This window comes from Narcine bancroftii, chromosome 3, assembly GCF_036971445.1.
Source record: "Narcine bancroftii isolate sNarBan1 chromosome 3, sNarBan1.hap1, whole genome shotgun sequence".
Taxonomy (NCBI): Eukaryota; Metazoa; Chordata; class Chondrichthyes; order Torpediniformes; family Narcinidae; genus Narcine; species Narcine bancroftii.
Window position 1 is genome coordinate 353558604 of NC_091471.1, and position 20387 is coordinate 353578990.

The 20387-nt window shown below is 37.7% G+C and overlaps 1 protein-coding gene across 8 annotated transcripts in view; it reads right to left on the bottom strand.

The window, feature by feature from the left end:
• LOC138759441 (uncharacterized) overlaps positions 1–20387 on the bottom strand; it is a 148907-nt gene that overhangs the window by 36841 nt on the left and 91679 nt on the right. For all 8 annotated transcript variants that reach the window (XM_069929874.1, XM_069929875.1, XM_069929873.1 and 5 more), the window contains 9 exons: positions 17678–17797; positions 16829–16979; positions 13807–13919; positions 11707–11860; positions 10995–11243; positions 9375–9584; positions 8100–8278; positions 7116–7305; positions 6464–6606 (listed from right to left, as the gene is read on the bottom strand). In XM_069929874.1, the coding sequence (XP_069785975.1) occupies positions 6464–6606; positions 7116–7305; positions 8100–8278; positions 9375–9584; positions 10995–11243; positions 11707–11860; positions 13807–13919; positions 16829–16979; positions 17678–17797 (1509 nt within the window). The remainder of the gene's footprint in view (positions 1–6463; positions 6607–7115; positions 7306–8099; positions 8279–9374; positions 9585–10994; positions 11244–11706; positions 11861–13806; positions 13920–16828; positions 16980–17677; positions 17798–20387) is intronic.

The following is a 20387-nucleotide window of genomic DNA, read 5'->3' on the forward strand; positions in this document are numbered from 1 at the left end:
AAAATAAAGGAAAACACAAAGGCACAAAAATAAAAATTAAAGTAAAGTGAGTATAAAGGTGGAAAGAAGATGGCGACGAAAAAAGAAAAATCGAAACCAACGGTAAGAAGAGAGGAAGAGAAGACAACGGAAGAAGAAGGAGAAGGCCTTACCTGTTCGAAGAGGCCCGCGGTGGAGAGAGAAACCCGCTCCCTCAGGTCGGTAGAAAGTGGACTACAAAAATGGCTCGCTGAGCTGAGTAAAAGTGCGCAACCGCGCATGCAAAAAAACACACCGACGGGAGGGGGGACCAGCTGGGGAGTCGATCTCCACAGCCGGCAACGACAGCTGCAGAACACCTGCAGCAAGAGGAGAACACAGAAGACAACGAAAACAAGAAAGAAGAGAAGAAAAGGACAACAAAGAAACAACAGATGGCCAACCCAGAGAAAGAAGAAGAGGAAGAGTACAGTGAAATAGAAGAAGAAGGGAAAGGCAAGACAAAGGATATACTTTCTCTTATTAAAGAATACATGGATTAATTTAAAGAATGGCAAGCACAAGAATTTAGTGATTTAAGAAGAAGAATAAACAGTACAGAAGAGAAAGTGAATAAAATAGATATGACCTTATCAGAAATGGGAAAAAGAATGGACAAGGTGGAAGAACGAGAAGCAGCAGTAGAAATGGAGGTAGAGGACTAAAAAAGAAATTAGAGGAATCTAATAAAAAAGTTAAAGAGACACAAGAGCTGTTAGCTCAGAAAATAGATATAATGGAAAATTATAACAGAAGAAATAAAAAAGATAGTGGGCCTTAAGGAAGATGAAGAAGGCAAGAATATGAGAGAGTTTATAAAAGATTGGATCCCTAGGATCCTAGGATGTCCAGAACTACAGCAAGAAATGGAAATAGAAAGGGCACATAGAGCATTGGCCTTTAAACCACAACCACAACAAAAGCCAAGATCTATTTTAGTAAAATTCCTAAGATATACTACAAGAGAAAAGGTACTGGAGAAAACAATGGAGAAAGTAAGAGAGAACAACAAGTACAAAGGGCGAAAAATCTTTATTTATCCAGATATAAGTTTTGAACTCCTGAAGAAGAGAAAGGAGTTCAATACAGCAAAGGCGATTTTATGGAAGAAAGGGTATAAATTTATACTAAAGCATCCAGCGGTATTGAAAATATTTATTCCAGGACAGCAAAACAGACTATTCACGGATCCAGAGGAAGCACGAAAATTTGCAGAACAATTACAAAATAGACTGAGAGATGAAGACGTGTAACGAGAGTACAAAAGACTGCGAACTAAAAAGACACATAAGTTTTGAACTCCTGAAGAAGAGGAAGGAGTTCAATACAGCGAAAACGATCTTATGGAAAAAAACTATTCTCGGATCCAGAGGAAGCAAGGACATTTGCAGAACAACTACAAAACAAGCAGAGAGATGAAGACATGTAATAAGAGTAAAAATGACCACGATCTATATGTATGTGGGTAAAGAGGTATATGTGTGTATATATATATATATATATATAGTGTGCATACATGAATGTATCCATATTTAGAGGAAAATATATAGAGTATAGACAAGAATTAATAAGGGAAGGAAATGGAATAGAGGGAATAAGGAGGGAATTAAAAGAGTGACCTTTGTTACATATGAAAAGTGAAATCTTTTCTGGGGGGGGCTGGGTGGGGAAGAGTTACGGTCACTGCAAAATCAGCTGACGCTTGCGAGTGAATTCGCAAATCCAAATGGAGCGGAGAGATGTGGTTGTCCGACAAGTGATAAAGGACAACTCAGGAGGGGAAGGGGAGATTGGGGCTAAAGAAGTTTTAAATAGGAGAATAAGGAAAAGGTTTGATGTTTTAGGAATGTTGTCTTATAAAGTGTTCAAAACAAGAAAACAGAAATGGATAAGAAGGAAAGGTAATGATGGAGAAACGGAAAGGGAAGATAAACAAAGTATAAAATGGCTACGTTGAACTATATGACTTTAAATATTAATGGAATACATAACCAAATTAAAAGGAAGAAACTGCTAAATTTACTGAAAAAAGAAAAAATTGATATAGCATTTGTGCAAGAAACACATTTAACTGAATTGGAGCACAAAAAATTAAAGAGAGATTGGGTAGGACACGTAACAGCAGCATCGTATAATTCAAAAGCAAGAGGGGTAGCTATATTAATTAGTAAAAATGTGCCATTTAAAATAGAAGAGGAAATAATAGATCCAGCAGGGAGATATGTAATGATAAAATGTCAGATATATTCGGAGTTTTGGAATCTACTCAATGTATATTCACCTAACGAAGAAGATCAAAAGTTTATTCAAGATATCTTTTTGAAGATAGCAGATACGCAAGGGAACATATTAATAGGAGGGGATTTCAACCTGAATTTGGATTCAAATATGGACAAAACTGGGAAAAAAATTAACAGAAAGAACAAAGTAACCAAATTTATAATTAAATCAATGGAAGTAATGCTACTTTTGGATATATGGAGGAAACAACACCCAAAGGAAAAGGAATATTCATATTACTCGGCTAGACATAAAACATACTCAAGAATAGACCTATTTTTGTTATCAGCTCGTATGCAAGATAGAGTAAAAAAAACAGAATATAAAGCTAGAATACTATCGGACCATTCACCCTTAATATTGACAATAAAGTTAGAGGACATCCCTCCAAGAATGTATAGATGGAGATTAAACCCCATGTTACTTAAAAGGCAGGATTTTAGAGAATTTATTGAAAGACAAATTAAAATGTATTTTGAAATAAATACAAAATCAGTGAAAGATAAGTTTATACTATGGGATGCAATGAAAGCATTCATTAGAGGGCAAATAATAAGTTATGTAACCAAGATGAAAAAGGACTATAATCAGGAAACAGAGCAGTTGGAAAGGGAAATAGTAAATATAGAAAAAGAATTAGCAATGAAGGAAGATACAACTAAAAGAAGAGAATTGGCAGATAAAAAAATAAAATATGAAACACTACAAACATATAAGGTGGAGAAGAATATAATGAAGACAAAATAGAAATATTATGAACTAGGGGAAAAAACGCACAAAATCCTAGCATGGCAGCTTAAGAAAGAACAAGCTAAGAAAATGGTATTGGCATCAAGTAAGAAAGACAAACAAATCACATATAATCCAAAAGAAATTAAGGAAAACTTTAGAGAATTCTATGAACAATTATACCGAACTGAAAACGAAGGGAAAGAAGGGAAAATAGATGAATTTCTAACTAAAATTGAACTACCAAAACTACAAATAGAGGAACAAAATAAATTAACAGAGCCATTTGGAATAGTAGAAATACAAGAGATAATAAAAAAAATTACCAAATAATAAGACACCAGGAGAGGATGGATTCCCAATAGAATTCTATAAAACATTTAAAGATCTAATAATACCGCCCCTCCTGGAAGTAATCAACCAGATTGATAAAACACAAAGCTTACCAGATTCATGTAAAACAGCAATAATTACAGTAATATTAAAGCAAGGGAAAGATCCACTCACACCAGCGTCATATAGACCAATATCTTTACTTAACACAGATTATAAGATAATAGCTAAACTATTAGCAAACAGATTAGCAGAGTATGTACCGAAAATGGTAAATCTAGACCAAACTGGATTTATCAAAAAAAGACGTACAACAGACAATATTTGTAAATTTATTAACTTAATTCATGCAGTAGAAGGGAATAAAGCGCCAACAGTAGCAGTTGCTTTAGACGCAGAAAAGGCCTTGACAGAGTAGAATGGAATTATTTGTTCAAAGTACTGCAAAAATTCAGTTTAGCGGAGAAGTATATTAATTGGATTAAAGCATTATACAAGGGACCATTGGCGAAAGTGACAGTAAATGGACATGTATCAAAGCAATTTAACTTAAGCAGGTCAACACGGCAGGGATGCCCACTATCACCTTTATTGTTCGCGTTAGCTATAGAACCACTAGCAGAATTGATAAGAACAGAAAATAATATAAAAGGGATAATAAAAGACAAGGAATATAAAATCAGTTTATTTGCGGATGATGTTATAGTATACTTAACAGAACCAGAACTATCAATAAAAGAATTATATAAGAAATTGAAGGAATATGGAGAAGTGTCGGGGTACAAGATCAACGTAAATAAAAGTGAAGCAATGCCTATGAATAATGCGGATTTCTCAAAATTTAAGAAGGAATCACCATTTAGATGGCAAATGCAAGCAATAAGATACCTAGGTGTACAAATAAATAAAAATCTCGGCCAACTATATAAACTCAATCATTATCCACTAATGAAAAAATTACAGGACGATTTAGAGCATTGGAAAGATTTACCACTAACACTAATAGGAAGGATAAACTGTATTAGAATGAACATTTTTCCAAGGATATTATACCTATTTCAGGAATTGCCAATACAACTGACAGAGAAATTCTTCAAGGAGTTAAAGAAAATAATAAGGAAATTTTTATGGAAAGGGGGGAAACCGAGGATAGCACTAGATAAATTAACAGAATGGTATAAACAAGGAAGCTGACAACTGCCAAACTTTAAAAATTTTTATAGAGCCGCACAATTAAGATATCTATTAGATTTTTATCAAACAAGGGAAAAGCCAGATTGGACCAGATTAGAATTAGATAAAATAGGGGAAAAGATACCTGAACACATATTATATAAATGGGATGAAAAATTGGTACAACATAGAAGTTCTCCAGTATTACATTATCTACTCAATATTTGGAAGAAGATTCATGTAGAAAGAAATAAAACAAATTATCAATTACCAAAACTAATATTGACGCAAAACAAGTTACTCCCTTTTACAATAGATAACCTTTCCTTTAGAGAATGGGAGAAAAAAGGGATTAAAAGAATAGAAAATTGTTTATCAGGAAATAGATTATTATCCTTTGAACAAATGAAAGATAAATACAATATAACTCAAGATACAGCGCTGGCATATTACCAATTGAGATCCTACTTGAAGGATAAATTAGGAAGCAGTCTGAGGTTACCAGAGGGAAGTAACTTTGAATATGTGATTACAGATACAATGATAATCAAAAGATTTATAACAAATATGTATATTAAACTGCAAGAAAAGGAGAATGAGGAAACAAATGGTAAAACTAAACAAAAATGGGAACAACATTTAAATATAAAGATAAAAAAGGAAACATGGGAGAAGTTATGTTCTGGAACGATGAGAAATACAATAAATACGAGGTTACGTATGATACAATATAACTGGATACACAGGCTATACATTACACCTCAAAAGTTAAATAAATGGGACCCAACAGCATCTGACAGATGTTTTCGATGTAAAAAAGAAATGGGAACAACAATTCAAGCAATCTGGACATGTGAGAAAGTAGAAAAATTTTGGGAAGATCTAAATCAGATATTAAATAAAATAACAGAAAACAATATACCAAAGAACCCAGAGACCTTCCTCCTAAGTAACATAAAAAAACAAAGAATTTGGAATTGATTTGGAGGATGCACAAAAAAGATTTGTAAAGATAGCTCTAGCCATAGCAAAAAAATGTATTATGTCAACCTGGAAATTGGAAGATAATTTGAAAATACAACAATGGTATATAGAAATGAATAAATGTATTCCATTAGAAAAAATAACATAGTTTAAGAAATAATATTGAAATATTTGAACAAATATGGGAGCCTTACATGAAGCATAATAGCGAAAACCTACCGGGGACAATCACTACCTAAATTAACGGAAGGAGAAGGAAATGAAAAGAATGGACTCAGTGGAATTTCTTGTGTATTTTTATTGAATGACAACATTGTTTGACTGGTTTAATGTATCCTAGATTTTGTACTTTAAATGGACGGGAGGGGGGAGGTAGGGAGGGTGGGATGGGAGGGGGTGGGGGGGGAGAGAAAATGGCACTGTATATGTGTGAAAAGGAAAAAGTGTGTATCATGGTTAATGTGATTTATGGTGTGAAAAATAAAAAATTTTAAAAAAAAGAAGCAAGTCACGTAGCAGGCCACCCACCCTTCGATCTGCTCCTATTTCCATATATTTATTAAGCTAGTTCAGTTGACTTTTTGATCACTGTTGACCTCTTGGACGTTGATGTTGGGGGACTCAGTGAGAGACGAATGTTAAGAGTAGATGGCTGGTCTTTCTCTTATTGGAGATAGCCATTGCCTAGTGCTTTTATCAATGGTTGTTTAGCTCTTGGTCGTGCCATGTGCCAGCATGGACAGATTTGTTAATGCCATTATCTGACAGATTAGCTTTTTTTAAAGAAGATATCAAGTTTTCAGCTACCTCTGCAACCCCAAACGAACTTGGTGAGTAATATCCTATAATAAATGTCCTGTAATACATACGTATGCAAAATCTATAACCAAACTCCATTAAATTCAATATCTTCACTTAAGTAAACCAGAAGACTTGTTTAACTAACCAGTTCTTGTTTTGTGAATGTACATTTTTTCTTTTGAAAAATAAATGAATCGCGCACGCCGAGTGAACTGAAAAATGTCCTCCATCCTTCGGAATCGTTGTCTGTCTTCAGATAGCACGAATCTAACAGCACCCAGTCTACACCTAAATATGAAAATGAAATAAATTAAATTCTACATGGACACACAATACAAAAAAAAACACAAGGTTTACATGCACTTGGTAAACAGCCTCAACAAAAAAATCACTAAACGTTCACCACAGAATGATTTAACTGAATTTCCACTACACCCAGATCGTCAGGCAGGCATTTTATCAGTAAATTCTTCTTAATGTCAGTTATTAATCATAAAGAGGGAATCAGTACTCTTGCAATGAGAAGAGTTACTTCACTACTCAGAAGCTGCAGATTATAGACTGGTATATAATATTAAGCCACTTGCCTGCCCCATGAACATCTTGGGGTGCGGAAAACAGGACTTAAAGCAGTTAGGAGCATGCACTGTGTGATCTCATTCACAATACAACTAGTATTATGTTAACTAAAATTCCTGCAATCTCATAGATGGCATTTGATGTAGGAATCAGAACTTATTGCACTATAACTGACAGCTGATAGGAATTTGGCATTATCCATCTTTATTTGTTTTTACCTGGAAGATCCACAGGTAAGTTGATAAAATTCTTGTAGTCACGTGAAAAGTTGATATTAACTTGCAATGGGCTGGTGAAGCCTCTGTTGGTGAGGACAGGAATGTCTGGTCTGAACTGTTGCAGCTCGTTGTCCTGGCAGTGCATCTTGAGGAAGACACTGTAACTGATTACTATTCCTTGAGGTTTGTTCTAAAGATAAACAAAGTAAGGTTTTTTTTTTAGGGGGGGGGTGAAATACAAAAAAAACACGCAAATGAATGGTGCCGTTCTGAAAAGCTAACAGACTATCAGTGCATGTATAATGCAGAGATAGAAAATCAACAACAGTCTTGAGTTGATACAACCATGAACAAAATACAGACATTACAATGAAGTAGTGCACTTACTGAAACCTTCCTTTATAACCAACATCATTTACTCAGATCACTAATGACGATGCTTCTAATCAAGCAAAAATGTAATCACTAATTTATAACATGGAAATAACACAAAACCCATTATCTGGAATTCAAGCAACCAGGAAAAAAAAAATTCCGGAAAATAAATAGGTAAAAAATATGCAAGTTTAAAAATGGCTCATCTCGTTGTTAGTTCGTCAATCCACGTAACTGGAAAATTCGTTTATCTGGCATCTACCAATCCTCATAGGTGCTGGATACCATATAACCATTTACGGAGCGGAAACAGGCCATGTTGGTCTTTCGAGTCCGCACCGGTTCACTGATTTTGTGCGCCCTCTTCAGGCATTGGTCCCGGTAGATCTTCATTCAATAACGATGGGCGAATTCAATTCAGGTACCAAGGACTTTACTGTAGGTCATCATCACTTATATATAGAGGGTGAATGAGACAGGGCAGAGAATTTTTAAAAATAACTTTCAGCAATCAAAAAAAATGAGGGGAAATACAATCACAACCGGCATTTGTGAACAACACATCGACACCACATTCTAGACTTGATCAATTTAAATTTAGAAGATTACCTTCCACTTTTGCTCCTTTAAAATAGGAAGAATGTGTTCATACATGACTTTGTCTGGTTTTAGATAATGAACATCCATCTTTTCAAGAAGTTTGCGAACTTGAGAGTTACCCAGATCATCGAGGCAGGTAAGCACACTGGGATGAATAGTCTTAAGATCAAGATAGAGATCCTGCAAACCTGTTCAAAAAAAGCCTACATCTATGAAAGCGTCTGGGTTTAAGTTACACAATGTCCATCGTAAACAAATGAAAAAGATACATTCAAGCTTCCATTTTGATCTGGCAGTTCAAGGGCTGCTCTGACTTTTACTCTCTGCCCCCCCAAAGTCATGGACAGATTTAAATGGATATTAATCCAATTAAAATAACTTTTTGCTCACCAAGTTGGAAATTCCATGTCTATCTATAAAATGACACTGTTGCACTAAGTGAAACACTTAAATGGATGCCTCTCATTTTGACTTAAGGGAAAGGAGGACTTCAGAAAACAGGCTGATTAGCCACTGACCAGTCAACCCTCACTTTAGATTTTGACATAAACCACATAAACCAAATGACATAAACCACAAGAATACAATCAATTGTAAGAAAGGGCAGCACAATTAGCGTGGCGGTTAGCGCAACGCTGTTACAGCGCCAGTGATTAAGACTGGAGTTCGAATCCTGCATTGTCTGTAAGGAGTTTGTATGTTCTCTCCATGTCTGCATGGGTTTTCCCCAGTCTCCGGTTTCCTCCCACCCTTCAAAACGTTCCGGGGGTTGTAGACCAATAGGGTATAATTGGACAGCACAGGCTTGTGGTCTGAAAGGGGCTATTATCGTGCTGTTATGTCTAAATTTAATACAAAGATAGAGGGCTATGGATTTGAAATAGGGAAGAATGATATTGTGGAGTAGGCTTACATGGGTCAGCACAACATCATGGGTTGAAGGGCCTGCACTGTGAACTAATAATGTATGTTCTACCTTTTGATGTACCTCAATCAGAAGGTTTGTAATCTATAGAACATCCATGTAAAGGGCCGGTGCCAAATCACATCATGGGTTGCATTCAATCAAATGCACAGATTTAAGTGAGAGTCAACGCACTCTGCAAGTTGAGCAGAGAAAAGAACTTTACTGTCCTTGTGGGCCTTGCAATGAATAAGTCAGCCAGCCAATTTCCCCAAATAAGAACAATAGCAGACAAATCCCTCATTGCAACATTTCTCTTCTTTGAAACATGAAATGTTGGTTGTACATTGGATCTGTAACCTGAAACAAATAATCCTGACCTGGGGTTGGCATTGCAAACTTCTCATTCTCTTTATCATAAAGAGGGAAAAATATGGCTTGATCTTTCAGTGATGCCATGCTTCCATCAGCAAGAGGAATGATCGGAACAGATCTGAGATCTTCAAGGAATTGATCCAAATTCCTGTACTCTTGTTCAAGGCTGCGGTAGTTGCAGACCAGCAATTTTGCAATTTTCTTCATAATTTCATCTAGATGGGGAGATAAAAACATTTATTTAAAAAGTCAATCAGTTTTTAATTCCAAAATTTTTGTTCCAACTCTCTAGATGTAAGAGATTAAAGTCAGCTTAGAATTCTAAAATTTGCAGAGAAAACCATTATAGCAATTTAATATTTCACAGAAGTTCAAAGTTGCATAACTGCTTATATTTCACAATTCAGCATCTTTCAGCTGCTCCCATCGGGAAAGCAGCCTGCACCATCGGGCTGAGGAACAGCTTCTTCCACAAGCAGTGAGAAGGCTGAATGACCAAAGGAACTGCTCACACTAACCATCCGAGACTCTCATATTCTTGAAACAATATTTATTTATTTGTCGATGAAATATTTGTCCTGCATATGTTTTGTTGTATGTATGTATGTGTGTATGTCTGGTTGTGCGTCTGCATGTTTTGCACCGAGGACCAGAGAACACTGTTTTGTTGGGTTGTACTTGTATAATCAGAGGACAGTAAACTTGACTTGTAGACCCTTTAAAATATTCCAATATCTTTAAATTTCATTGTCTTTGCTCCCTAAACCTTGCAAATTTAGGGCTATCTGCAAAGCCTTTCAATAAATATTATAACATTGAACATGACGTTAGAGCAATGTTTGATTTGGCGTTCTTTTACTCCTATGTTTGTGAAAATAGTTGGCAAAACAAAACACTACCCAAGGACACTGTGGCTCTCTTTTGTCCAAATATATTTTAAGAGAGAAATTGTCAGGTCTGCAAATCTTCACTGTTCCTAGGCAACAAGATTTCCTCAGGTCAGTGATACACAGTATCCTCCTGCACAAGATCATAAAGATTAATAATACTCCACATTTAAGGTGGATGTTTCAAGTTCTCGAGAAAACAGGAGAACTAGATTCTCCTCTCGTTGTACACATTCTGCTGCTGAAGTGGGAGTGCGGAAAGACACTGATAGGATGACGATTCAGCTGGATGGTTATTACACTTTTTGGAGCCTGGTCTTCCATCCCACAATCCTCCCTTATCAAAACCGCACATTTTGGAATCATATACCCCACTGGAACTGGGAACCGGGAATACACGTTGAAGTCCTTATAGAGTGTGCTAGTTACTGACTATTATTGCACGTGTGTGTGAGAAAAGAGCCACTAGTATCGGAGATCGCAGTATCCGATGTGACTGTTGACATTGTTTTATGTCTTCTCTCTTACCATTTCCCCACTTGTGCAATAAAGATCCCTTTTTTTTTAAAAAGCCTGTGTCTGGACTCATTTCTCTGTGAACCCACCGAGTCTGATTTTATCACACGTAACAATTGTAAACTGCTATTATAGCTGATAATTTTAACATAGTACACCAAAATGCTGCCTTGGGGACAAAACATCTTGGCTAACCCATTTTAAAGAGAGGAAGATTAATACCATTGAATATAGAATTCGTCTCTGAAACCTCCTTGGCAATGGCTTTGGTGACTTCAATAATATCAGTGGTGCTGATTTTGTGTATACCAAGTGCAGAAGCCAGGGCAGGACTGAGAGTAGACTGAAGCACTGGGTTTATGTACGCCAAATTCAGGTGCTTTTCCAGCAGCTCTGGGGTGACCACTTCTTGTATCAAGAAATCATGCGTTACAGCAATCTGTGAAGGTAATCTGAATTCAATCCTGCCATCTGCAACAACAAAACATTAGAATAAGAAAATTTTCCAAAGTGCAGACTTTACTTGAAACTGTTTAAACTATTGTTTTCATCTCCATAAAACATGAAATGCTTGAATTGCAGAGATGGAGAGAGCTGAACTGAAATTTTTACTCTGATTTTGTCCTTTCCTAGGCCAAGGCAATCATTAATTTCTATCTGTCCCAAAACTAGACTTCAATTAAAAAAAAAACACTCTCCCAAAACCTTGCATTACAGTTTATGGTGGGGTCTTTAGAACTATCAAATAATTCTGCAGACTGCATTGAACTAGTAAGTTACACTTTTAATCCAATTTACTCAGTTATTAAACCATCTCATACACTACAAATTAAAAACACTAAATGAAAGCAATGGTAGGGCATGAGAAAAATTGGATTCCTAACGCTTTGCCTCAAAACCCAGACCAAGTATTTACACAGAAAATATTTCTAACCTTGGTCTTCTGTTGTTGGCAAACAGGATTTTGCTTTAAGTTTCTGAATAATTTGCACAGCAACAGGTTGGAAGAAATCCAAGATCTCGTCTAGTAACGGAATGAATGCCAAGAACTGGCGCAGACCTTCCAGACCTTCAAAGCGTGGATGGCTCTATCGGGGGAAGAAAAATAACACTTGTACCATACTATTTTCAAGAGATAACTTTTCAAAAATATATAGTCCTGGAAAAGCGGTTTGGAAGTTATTACATAATAGAGAATCTTTAATTCTGCAACAAAACCTAACTAAACAAAACTTCTTCAATAAATAATTATTCAATGTATTTCGCCAAAAATTGATTTATGGTTTGCTATTTCTGAACCAGAAATCATGAGTGAGAAATTACAAGCAACTCCAAGTGCAGATTTTTACCTTTGAAAACACAAATTCTATAGCTGTTCAAGGCAACCCTGGCCTCATCCTATTTCCTTTGAGATATGCATTTCCCCACATCCCCGCTTTTTCTGTAATTAAAACAAACTTTTTTTCTCTCCGTGGTTTTATAAAAGGTTCTCTGAACCCGCAACATTTTTAGTTTACTTACCTGATGCCGCCTGACTTGCTTCGGGGATTTTAATTTTAAACAGACAGTACAGTAAATAGGCCCTTTTGGCTCAAAGCCCATGCTGCCCAATTACATCCAACTGACCTTACAGGGAGGGAAGAAACTGGAGTCCCCAGAGGGAACGCTCTGAGACACAGGGAGAATGTACAAACTCCTGACAGTGCCAGATTCAAACCTGGGATGCTGGCGCTGTGAAGGAGTTGCGCTAACTGCTAAGCTAACTGTGCCGCTCTAAAAATTGCTAGTTTTCTAGCATTCACTATTTTCTTCTTAAACCCTTTCTTATGTAAAGTCCGCAGCGTATTTCCTCTTTTGGACATTCTCATTTCCCATCTTTCATCGATAACTAAAATTCCACTCTGTTATAAAGTTTGTCTTTTACAGAACAGAAGAGCAATTCACATGAGATACAAACATGATTTTTCCTTAAAATGCAAATCCATTTCAATTTTGACTTATCGGTAGTTAAAAATATAATAATTTTAATGCAAATCAAGTGCAACACTCTCAAGGACAGATTACATTTTCCAATGTTATGGTTGTGGTGAATTTTTCCTTCTTTGGCCGGGGGGGTGACTGTGGAAAATGTCTGCCCAGCTGCCTGTCTCCCCTCTGGCGAGCCTTGCTGTACTAACATTGGCTGTGCATCATCTCGACTGTTAAGGATACTCCCCTTGGATAAAACTGTATATGCATCTATTGTCTTATTATTGTACCATGAGTTTCTGCTAATAAAAGCCATGATTATTGTTTGACCACATCGTCTTTGTATACTCCATCAACTGGCACTTCAATGGTCAACACCAGGACCTTGTGCTCCTGGTCAGATAAAGTTGTCTCTACCCTCCTCCAGCAGCAGGACTTTAGCAGTAAAGCATGGTGGCATGAATTCCCACATCAGACATGGATGTTTGTCCTTCATCGTATTTATTTAATATTTGCAAAAGGACAATTTGAGTCAGAAGCCATGGGCTGACATATGCGTGCAGTAATGGCATATGACGTTGATGGTGGAACTACCAACTACTGAACACAACAAATAGTGGTGAAATCTTCCCTTGCAGATAGATGGAAGCAAAAGAACGGAAGACAAAAAAAAGTAAACTGTTCCCCACGGTCTTCGTGTCCCTCAACAAGCATCACAAATGAAAAAAGAATCTGCTTTATTAAATGCTGAAGCAAGGTGCTCAATAGTTTACTCGAGCTTTGGTTTCTCACTGTCATTACGACTTGTGACAGTTTGTGAAAATATTGGCAGCAAAGTGCTTAGGGTGGCCAAAAAAAACCCATCCAAATCAGTTTTCTTTGTGTGGCCAATTCAGTCAAAGACAAATTGATATTGTACAAGTTTGATACAGCCTTCACTTTCATTAATTCTGGTTGGATCCCAAATTTGATCTCTCTTTTAAGACAGCATATTAATTAATTCCCTATTTCAGTAAATACTTAAGTGAAAACATTATTTTATTTAAAAAGCAAAAATTTCAATTACACTGAATGTTTCCATAGCTTTCAGAAACAGCTGTGGGATTTCAGAACGAAGCCATTGGTTCCATGGGCTATCACGATCAATATCTTCACGGGAAGATGGTATATCAAAATCACCTGTTGAAAGGGAAATACAGCAACATTTTAAAAAAAATTAAACAAATCAGTGCCTGTGTCATTCTTCTTCAAACTCAAATAACTGGTTACTTTAAAATGCAAAGACATCTTGATTTAAAAGTATTGATTTTTTTTCCCCTCTTTAACACTGGTTCCCTTGCTTCCTGGGCAAGCACAATGGCCACCCATTTCAATTCTCCTTCCCATTCCCTTGATGACATGTCTGTCCATGGTCTCATGCACTGCTAGACTGAAACTGCTCGCAAGTTGGAAGAACAACACCTCATCTTCAAACTAGGAACCCTCCAGCTGGATGGCATTAATATAGACTTCTCGGGCTTAAATTAACCCCCCCCCCCCAAAAAGCTTCTTCACCTTCCCCCAGCTCTGTCTCTCTCCCTTTTCCCGGTCTCCTTTCACACAGCCAAAATCAATTCTCACCTCTCCCCTTATCATATCCAATGAGCACCTTTTGTTGGTTTGGACTCCTCCCCAGCCAGTACATTTCTATTCTGAGATTTTCTGGGTTTTTTAAAATTCCTTATTTGCTTATTCCTTGAAGAGCTCAGGCCCAAAACATTGGCAATATAGCTTTGTCTCCTATGGACACTCAAAAACCACCTGAGCTCCTCCAATATTTTGGTGTATTTTTACTACAATCACAGCATCTGCAGACTTCTTTAGTGTTTCACTAAGTAAATAGCCATCCTTTGATAACACACAAAAACTTGTTGGAAACAAAGACTGGATTTCTCTTTATTGGAGTTTAGCATGGAAGTACTGTGCATACAATGTTGAACCCCCTATGTACAATAACTTCAGAAATGGCTAAACGCAAGTCTTAATTTAGAATCTTACATTGTTTGTACTGAACTATAAAATAATTTGTAGGTTTTTTTTTGCATTCAGTATAGTGAACTGGTGCCTGTGGAATTATTTAGCAGACCACAATCTGATTAGTTCCTCCAGATAGCTCCATTAACTAAAGAAGTTGCGGATCTGTGCAAGCTTCTACGACACAAAGGAATTCCTTTGCGATCGAAAAATTACCCTCAATCCACAACAAATATGACAAGATGAGAGATACTGGTAAGATTAGAGCATTGAACTATTGGTTTGTGCAATCTTAATAAATTGATCTTTGCCTCTCCTCTAGCACTAACACAAGAACAAGCTGAATTAAACTCATACCTATGCCAACAAATTTTTGAATAAAACCATACTTGGACTGAATAAAACATGTCCTCTCACCTCTCAACCCCCATAAACACCCGATAATGGGTTCTTTTAAGGACCTGGCCCAGTAATTCTTGGGATACTAGAATTCTCAGTAGATTTTTGTTTAGGTGATACTTCTAATTCATTTACCTCAGTAAGATTAAAAACTCTTGGACCTCCTGCAACCTTTGACATAACCCTCCCTACTCCTATCAAGAGACTCTCACAACCAGGTTATGGGTTGATGATCTTGTCCAAAAGCTGAAAATTACTGAAGATTAATTTGCTGCAGATGCAGCAGGTAATCAAAAAGGCCTTCACTGCTAGAGGGATTAAATTTAAGATGTGGGAGGTTCTGCTACAACTGCACAGTGTACTGATGAGGCGGAACCTGGAGTGCTGCAAGAGGTTCTGGTCTCTTTACTTTAGAAAGGATGCATTAGTTTTGGAGGCAATGCAGAGGATGTTCACCAGGTTGATCCAGAATTGAAGGGGTCACCTTATGAAGACTGAGGAGTCTAGGATTATACCTATTGAATTTAGATGGATCTTAAAGAAACATAAAATTATGAAAGGATATAAACAGGTAAGTTTACTGACTATCTACTGACAGAGATATTAAATGTATTTAAGACATACATATATATTTTTGAATAATAGGGGAATTAAGGACGTTGGGGAACAGGTGGATAAGTTGAGATGAGTCCACATCTAACATTTATTGAATGTTAGAAAAGGCTCGACAGGCAAGCCCCCTGCTTCTATTTTTTCCCCCAGGGCAGGAATAGCAAATACCAGAGGACATCTGTACAAAGTGAAGGGAGAAAAGTTTAGGTGAGATATCAGGGGTAAGATTTTTTAAACACACACACACACACACACACACACACACACACACACACACACACACACACACACACACAGAGTTGTGGGTGCCTGAAATGCCTTGCCAAGGATAGTGATGGAGGATGAAACATTAGAGACGTTTATGAGACTCTCAGACAGGCACATGGATGAAGAGGGTTGTGGGGTAGTGAGGGTTTAATTTTTTTTATGGGATACATGGGCCAGCTCAAGATTGAGGGCCAAAGGGCCTGTACTGTGCAGTTCCTTATTTTTGCTGCAATATTATGTTAAATTTCATGTTGATCAGGATGATATTGAATACCCCAAGGCATAATTTAAGCTAAATTTTCCCTGCATCAGCACATCTGCGACTTTCTTGCCCTGTGCATGTCAACGCCAGTACCTGTACCTAGGATGTAATTTATTTGCTGCAGGGTGCATTAGGGTATCCCAAGATGTAAAATAATTTTAAGAAAGTCTTTTTTAATAAAAAAATATTTTTTTCCCCCTCGCAGTCTGTGAAGCATCTGAACCACATTGCCTGGAGAAAAATGATGGGATTATAAACCCCTCTTCATGCAAGGCAATCCAATAATTAAATTCCACTGCAAGCATTTCTATGAATTATTTAAAAGTATGGGTTATTTGCCAAATCTGCCCGGACAAGGAGCCATTCCTGAGGAGATTAAAGATCAGAAATTGGACTGTAACACCACAGCTTTTTACTACTTGCATTGGGAAAACCAAGTTTAAAATTCATCCCACTATTGTGATTTTGTACTTTATGAGACAAAAGATGAATTACATTTAAGAATGAGATTAGTCTTAATTTAACAAAAAAAAACCTTGTATTATGAAGCGGAAACCAAAGCTCCTCAATGGTAAAAAGGCAAACACAGGCTGTTTCTCAGGTTGACTCCTTGATCCCTGGTTCCTCTTTTCAGAATCAAGTTTAAAGGCAAGAGCCAACTCGGTGCATTCCACATCATCCTTAATCTGCAAAGACAGACACAAGATTGCATTGACCCTCACCATCCAATACGTGACTATGGTACTTGCTACAATTTGCCTGCCTCAAGTTCAATAATAAAAATTTTAAAGGATCAATGCAGGATCAAAGCTGTTCAAGATCGTTCCTGCACTAATTTTAAATTTTTTTAAACCATCCAACACATACAGTATTATTTGAGCTGCCTTTGTGAACGATCCACAAGACCCTGAGAAACAGCTAGGATCTAGTATAAAAATACAAAAACTGGAAATGCTCATGGTTGGGCAGCATGCTTAGAAAGAGGCAAGAGTTAACAGTTTGGAACAGAAAATGCTAGAAACGTTCAGTAGATCAGGCAGCACTAGTGGAGAGAGACTTCTTCGGAATAGGCAACAACCTGAGATGGTAGCTATTTTGCTCTCCAGATGCTTGATCTCTGAAGACTTCTAGCATTTGCAAAGCCTGCAGTATTTTACTTTACCATAATAGCATTTATCTCATGCAGGTGATTACATATGATATGTGTGGACAGTGCATAATAAGGGATGGGAAAGGGTAAATTTCATGTTAACAAAAAACTCAACATAATTGTTAAAAGATGAACAAATCATAAAGTGGGACCTACACCACCAACAGTACCCCTTCTCCAAAACTAGCTCTATACGTGCACAGAGTTTGAGTAGCATGACTATGAATAACTTGCCTTCTTTGCATCAAGAGAACTCTTGATTACGAGCCAGTGATCAGCTCCAGTCTTGTGTTTCACCTCCAATATGTTGTTACCAAGATCCTTCCGAGTCACTAAGAAATCCTGGCCCTTTATCTGTGAAGATAGTATTTTGCTTAAATATTTAACTTACTGAAAAGATATCATGAATTTTTGTAACAGTACATGCTGCGTAAATTTCTTTATTTGCAAGGTCACTTATGGTGAAATTGTTTTCTTCTGCATGCAATACACAAAAGTGCTGGAGAAACTCTTCAGGTCATGCAGCATCCACAGGAAGCAAAAGGGTTAGGGTTTTCACTTATCACCACTCAACAATTTTCCCACCCATTCTCTATTACCCATGACCCACGGTGTTCCTCCCCACTCTTCTTCTCTCCTACCCTCATATTTTCATTCAGGCATCTACCCGTTTTCCTGATTCCCGACCAAAGGTTCAGCCATGAAATTTTGTAACATTATATTTTTATATTCCCTTGTATTTCCTGTGGATGCAACGTGACCTACTGAGTTTCTCCAACATATTTGTGTATTGCACTCAACCCCAACATTGGCAGACCTTCTGCTTCCCATCATTGGAGGGAAAGTTCAATTCTCGAGACGAGCACTAGATGGAGTTATGGAGAAATTAGTCTTGCTTGCAAGGACCAAATTGTCAGTGAATGAACAGCTATATTCAACTTCACTCATTTAGCTTGTTGATGGAACCAAATGTCAGGAGGTGAGTACAATGCTAACTTGATTACTTGCCCATTAGCCTTGAAGATTAAAGTTTCTTTTATCTAGAACATGGTTTTACCTCTGTAATGCACAACTACCAATCCTTTGCACCACTGACCTATGCTTTTTGAACAAAAGGTCATTCCTTCAAGATGACTTCCTCCTCTTATTCCCCATGCACTAGTTTCATCATTATAAATTACCCCACAAGGAAGGAGGGAATAGGCTGTAGAATTCTACAATGATCAAGCACTAGTTGTCTTTTTATAAAGTACAGGTATGTAATCTTTTATCTAATATTCTGAAAACCAAAAATCGAACTTTTTTTTTAACTGCAAGTACAGTGTATGTTCAGGTGCTTAGCTTAGTTTGAACTGGCTCAAGTTTGAAGTTTCACAGTATTTTTTTACTTAAAAATACAGGGATTGTCCTCCAGCAGGATTTCAGCCATGCTGCTGAAAGGGTATTTGACAGAGGGAGCAGCTCAGGGAGAGAGCAGCAGCACAGTTCAGGCGGGCGAGCAGGGAGAGAGTGGCAGTGAGACTCGGGCGGGCGAGCGGGGAGACAGTGGCAGTGCGACTCAGGCGGGCGAGCGGGGAGAGAGTGGCAGTGCGACTCGGGCGGGCGAGCGGGGAGAGAGTGGCAGTGCGACTCGGGCGGGCGAACAGGGAGAGAATGGCGGTGCGACTTGGGCGGGGGAGCAGGGAGAGAGTGGCAGCACAGTTCAGGCGGGTGAGCAGGGAGAGAGTGGCAGTGCGACTCGGGTGGGTGAGCGGGGAGAGAGTGGCAGCATGGTTCAGGCGGGCAAGCAAGGAGAGAGTGGCAGCGCGACTTGGGCGGGCGAGCGGGGGAGAAAGTGGTCTATCTTTATCTCACTCCATTTATCACCTTCCTATCCAATGCGGCCAAAACCCCCCACCCCACCAATTACTTAAAAGTATCTCCATTTTAATATTATCCGAAAAATTTCAAATTCCAAAGTGTCTGGTCCCAAGGATTTTAGATAAAAGATTAAGACCCGGTACTTGCTCAGCTGCAGCATATTTTGAGACACTTGTGCATTGTACAATGTATATAACAATAAACCCATCGTATCATTAACTCTTAAGAAAAAAAATCAGGGTATCAGTCTGAGTTGTAATAGCCAACATTCATTTGAACCTATCCTGTGTGGAGCCAACTGGCACTAATTGCAACAGAATTTTGTTTAATTTACTAATACTGCAGCCTGACTTTCATGTCAGTACCTTTTTCTAAAAATCACTCTTTTCTGCCATCAGGTGCTAAAATGTGAAAATGTTTCAGGTGAATATGTAGTCAGTGCATTAGTTCTGTTCTGTTCTGTAATGCAACTGCAACTATGGAACGATGGGACACTTGACACCATCAATGGAAAGCCTGACAGAACTTGTATGCTCCACTGGTTCCAAGGATCAGCTCCACGAGTCAACAAAAAAATGTTTTGTACTCTCAATGATATTCATCAAGAGGGATATCCTGCACAACAATCAGCGTAGTTATGTAATGTATGCAACAAATTTATAAGTAAATCAAAAAGGTTGTGGAAGACTTAAATGAACTAATGTCTCATTCAGAGGCTGAGCTGGACAAAACAAAAGACAGGCTGAAGGCACTGGAAGAAAGAGCAAAAATATGGGATGCAGAAAGAAAGAATTGATGAACAAGATCAACCATATGGAAAATTTCAGCAGATGTAACAATGTAAGAATCATTTGACTGAGAGAAGGAATCGAGGGAAAAGATGCAGTGGGTTTCTTTGAAAGATGGATCCCACAAATGCTGGGTCAAAGTAAGTTAAATGCAAAGCTGCAAATTGAAAGGGTTCACCGGACCCTCAGACCCAGAGGAAACAGCGAACATCATCCATGACCAGTCCTGGTAAGACTTTTAAGTTACTGGGAGAGAGATGCGATCTTGGGAACAGCATATGAATATTCAAAAAAAT